Genomic DNA, 4,919 nt, shown 5'->3' with positions numbered 1-4,919 from the left:
AAATGCAAACAATGTAACTTAATCATTTACACTCTCATATTAATCTTAAATGAAAAATAAAAATAATTTTAAAAAGGAGTATTTCCTTAGCTTCTATCTTCTGGAAGATGTTGTAGAGAATTGGCATATCTTTATCCTTAAATTATTGGTAGACTTCATCAGTAATCATATCTGGAGTTGGTGCTTTCTCTTTTGGAAAGGTATTAATTATTGATTTAATTCATTTAATAAATAAAGCCATATTTAGATTGTCTATTTCTACTTGTATGAGTTTTGGCAAGGAATTGGCTCATTTCACCTAGATTATGAAATTTGTGGGCATAGAGTTGTTCATAGTATTTTTTTGTTATCCTTTAATGTCCATGGAACCTCTGGTGATGCTTCCTCTTTTATTTCTGGCACAGGCATACCTAATTATATTGTTCTTTGCAAATACTGAATTTTTTTAAAAAATGAAGGTTTGTGGCAATGCTGCCTTGAGTAACCATTTTTCTCAAATGTGCTAATGTCTCTGTCAAATTTTGTCAATTCTCATGATATTTCAAACTTTCATTATTGTTATACCTGTTATCGTGATCTGTAAGAAATGATCATTGAGGTTACTATTGCATTTGTTTTGGGGTTCCATGAACTGTGCCTATGCAAGTTGGAAAATTTAATTAATAAATGGTGTGTGTGTTTTGATTATTCCCCTGACTGCTTGCTCTGTTTCTCCCCCTCTCCCTCTCCCTCTCTCTGTCCACAGATCTTCCTATTTCCTGTATCACAATATTGAAATTTGGCCAATTGATAGCCTACAATGGCCTTTCAAGTGAAAGAAAGAGTCATACATCTCTGACTTTAAATCAAAACTGGAAACGATTAAGCTTAGTGAGGAAGGCATATCAAAAGCCAAAATAGGCTGAAGGGTAGGGCTCATGTGACAGCAAAGTTGTGAATGCAAAGGAAAAGTTCTTAAATTAAATTAAAATTGCTACTCTAGTGAATGCATGAATGATAAGAAAGTGAGACAGTCTTCTTGTTGCTATAAGGAAAGTTTTAGTGGTCTGAATAGATCAAATCCCTTAAACCAAACCCTAATACAGAGTAATGCCCTAACTCTCTTCAATTCTATGAAGGCCAAGATAGGTAAGGAATCTGCACAAAAAATTTGAAGTTAGCAGAGGTTGGTTCATAAGATTAAAAGAAGTCAATCATCTCCACCACATAAAATTGTAAGATGAAGCAGCAAGTGTTGATTTAGAAACTGCAGCAAGATATCCAAAGGTCTAGTTAACATCAGTGATAAAGGTGAGTACATTTAACAATAGATTTTGAGTGTAGATGAAACAGCTTTCTATTGAAATAATACATCACCTAGTACTTTCATAGCTACAGAGGAGAAATTAGTGCCTGGCCTCAGAGCTTCATAGGATAGGCCAACTCTCCTTGTTAGCGGTTTATGCCTCTGGTGATTGCAAGTTAAAGCCAATGTTCATTTACCATTCTGAAAATCTTAGAACCCTTAAGAATGATGTTAAATCTACTTGGCTTGTTCTCTATAAGTAGAAAAACAAAGCCTGGGTACAGTATATGTTTACAGCATTATTTACTGAATATTTTAACTCACTGTTGAGTTCTACTGCTCAGAAGAAAAGATTCCTTTCAAATTATTACCACTCCTTGACAATGCACCTGGTTACTCAAAAGCTCTGATGGAGATGTACAAAGAGATCAATGTTGTTTTCATCCCTGCTAACCTAACATCTATTCTTTAGCCCATGGATCAAGGAGTAATTTTGACTTTTGACTTTTAAGTCTTATTATTTAAGAAATACATTTTGTAAGGATATTCTTTTCTGTCACTATCTGTAAAATAGTGGAAAAAGTAAATTGAAAACCTTCCAGAAAGGATTCACCATTCTAGATGCCATTAAGAGCATTCATAATTCATGGGAGAAGGTCAAAATATCAACATTTACAGGAGTTTGGAAGAAATTGATTCTAACCCTCACAGATGACTTTGAGGGGTTCAAGATTTCAGTAAAGAAGTAACTATAGATGTGGTGGGAATAGCAAGAGAAATAGAATTACAAGCAGAGCCTGAAGACTAAATTACTACAATCTCATGATAAAACTTTAGTGTATGGGGCGGCGCCTGTGGCTCAGTGAGTGGGGCGCCGGCCCCATATACCGAGGGTTGTGGGTTCAAACCCAGCCCCGGCCAAACTGCAACCAAAAAATAGCCGGGCGTTGTGGTGGGCACCTGTAGTCCCAGCTGCTCGGGAGGCTGAGGCAAGAGAATCACGTAAGCCCAGGAGCTGGACGTTGCTGTGAGCCGTGTGACGCCACGGCACTCTACGAGGGCAGTAAAGTGAGACCCTGTCTCTACAAAAAAAAAAAAACTTTAGTGTATGAGGACTTGCTTCTTATGGATGAACAAAGTAAATGGTTTATTGAGATGGGAGCTACTTCAGGTGAAGATACTATGAACATCATTGATTTTTTTTTTGTTTGTTTTAGATTCTAATAATTTCATTCTGTTCACTCCCTTTCCCTAACACAACTTTACACTGTTAGGTATGTGCTGCAGTTGTCTTCACCGCACGCCTCTTACAGTTTTCCAAGTGACATCCAGGCCAACACTACTTCCGCCAGCGTTGCAGCTTCAGATGCCTGAAACTCCAGCTGCAGCACAGGATGAAGTACCCCGTGAAGAGCATCGTGATGCTGCTGACCCCGCTCTTCCTGAAGGTGTTGTTGCACCTCAGCCAGCCTTTGTGTACAGCTTCCAAAAGCCTCCTTAGAGAGAAGTTGGAGGTTGTAAGCCAGGTCGGGAATTCCATACTCCTTATATCAGTCGAGCTTCTTTCCAACAAAGGAACTTGTGAGAGTCTTTCCCTCTGGGGACTGGTGAGCTGTGGCTTCTGGGCCACTTCATGCCAATACTGAGGCTTCCCTGGCAACACCCCTAGTCCAAGATAACCAGGATAGAGCTCTGGAAACCACTCCAGCCCCATGGAACTGGGTATCTTTCTATCAGCAGTCGCAACATGATTGAGGAAGGGGCCCTTAGATGTGTGATGCAGGGCTGAATGTAAAGGTTGTTGATATCCAACGTGCAATTCGTGAAACTGACAGCCAGATTTGGGCTCCAGAGAAACTTGCTCCTTATTCTCCATTAAGGCCTTTATAGCAGGGACTTGATTATGAACACTGGCTTCTGCTTTTTCTTCTTGAATAAATTGTGTAGCCAGAGAGGCAAGACTTTTTTGACTACTTGCCTGTGACACAGAAAAAAATTCATTGTAAGATGTCTCCCTTGGAATGTACAAATTTAAATGTCCTCCACCTTCAGATTTCTTCTCTGTGGCTGAATCGTCAGTTTTGAAATTCTCAGAGCCACTGCTGATGGCAGTCCACTTCTCCATTTCTGTCTCAGAGGCACTTTTCTCTACATTTCCTTTCCTCCCACACATCTCTACTCCAAGGCTAAGTCCTTTTTCTTGGTTCTCCATGACACGGATGTTACCTAATGAGCTAATTTTAAGACTTAACATTAGTGATTCTATGTCCTTTTCCTGAGTCTCAGTGTCTTTAACATCAGTAGAGGTTCCTGAGAGGTGATTCTTGCCTTTGGAATCTCTCTCGTTGTTCAACAACGATGTTCTTACTCTTTTAACTTCATCACTCAGATTCTTTGGAGAAACGTAATTGTCACCAATAGGCACATCTAGTAATTTTACTAGAAGCTCCTGTCTTTGGGGATTAATTTTGTCCAATTTTAGATCAGAAGTGGTTTGTACACTATTAGGTATGGCTGAGGAATATTTTCTTTCTTGATTTGACAAAGAAAGTTCCATTGAGCCAACCAGTAAAGATGCTTCAGTTTCTGAAGGATTACATCTGCTTTCCACTGATTTAGGCAAATCTCTGGCAAGTTCTCTCTTAGGAGAGGTATTCTCTGGTGAATAAAAGTGACCCTTGGTTTCTCCTTGGAAAGTAGTCTTTGTTTCAGACTTTTTTAACATTTTGGAGGAGAGCTGAATTTGATTCTTGATGTCTTTTTCTGCCTCTGTAGTACCTGATCTTTCCAAACCAGCAGCTGGTAGTGGAAAGGACTGAACTGTCTGTTCTGGTTTGTCCATTATCAATTTAGAATTTCTTTTCTCACTTTCTGTCTCTAACTCCAGCCGTTTAGCTTTCATTAAATCTTTGATTGGCCCTTTCAATTTTTTAGCACGTGGGAGTGTACCTGGGTTGGACTCATAAGCCTTTCTATCAGCAGATGTGGCTGGTCCTGCCATCTTACAGTATTGCAAGTGGGATTTTAATTGTTTAAACGGCTTCTTACAATAAGGACACAATTCCATTCTGGGTGGAGTATCACTCATTTTCTTCCCGAGTTCTTCTAGGATATTAATTTTGTAGTTGTTTTTCTTGGATCTCCATGCTTCCCAATCATCGTTCCTGAGTTTGACAGAATGAACTTCAATGTCAGCCTCAGAGGACCAGGAAGCCCCTGCAGCAAGCCCACCAGAGTCCCGCCACAACCCGGGCCTCATGAACATCATTGAAATGACAACAAAGGATTTAGAATAATATATAATAATGGTACTGTTGAGTCCAACTGTTTCCTTACTGATTTTCTTCCTATTGGATCTGTCCATTTCTGATAGAGGGGTGGTGGAGTCTCCAATAATAATAATGGATTAATCTTTTTCTTCTTATAATTCTATCAGGTTGTGTTCATATACTTTGATGTTCTATTGTTAGAGGTATACACATTAGGGATTATTATGCCTTCTTGAAGAATTGACCTCTTTATCATCATATAATACTTCTCTTTATCCCTGATAATTTTCCTTGCTCCTAAGTCTGCTCTGTCTGAAGTTAATACAGCTTCTCCCATTTTGTATTGATCAACATTATCATGGTAT

The 4,919-nt window shown here is 39.0% G+C and overlaps 1 protein-coding gene across 1 annotated transcript; it reads right to left on the bottom strand.

Annotated features, from left to right (window-relative positions):
- Positions 1 to 2,515: 2,515 nt before the first annotated feature.
- Positions 2,516 to 4,525, bottom strand: LOC128577478 (uncharacterized protein C17orf80-like). The gene has a single exon (XM_053579714.1). It carries the CDS (start codon positions 4,371 to 4,373, stop codon positions 2,625 to 2,627), a length of 1,749 nt encoding a protein of 582 aa, XP_053435689.1. The 5' UTR covers positions 4,374 to 4,525; the 3' UTR covers positions 2,516 to 2,624.
- Between the last annotated feature and the right edge of the window lie 394 nt (positions 4,526 to 4,919).

Source organism: Nycticebus coucang, chromosome X (genome assembly GCF_027406575.1).
Source record: "Nycticebus coucang isolate mNycCou1 chromosome X, mNycCou1.pri, whole genome shotgun sequence".
Lineage (NCBI taxonomy): Eukaryota > Metazoa > Chordata > Mammalia > Primates > Lorisidae > Nycticebus > Nycticebus coucang.
This window is presented reverse-complemented; position numbering and strand designations above follow the sequence as displayed.

What these genes read in the sequence shown, in the direction of transcription:
- LOC128577478 (XM_053579714.1), bottom strand. Translation starts at nt 4,373, where the DNA reads ATGAGTGATACTCCACCCAGAATGGAATTGTGTCCTTATTGTAAGAAG.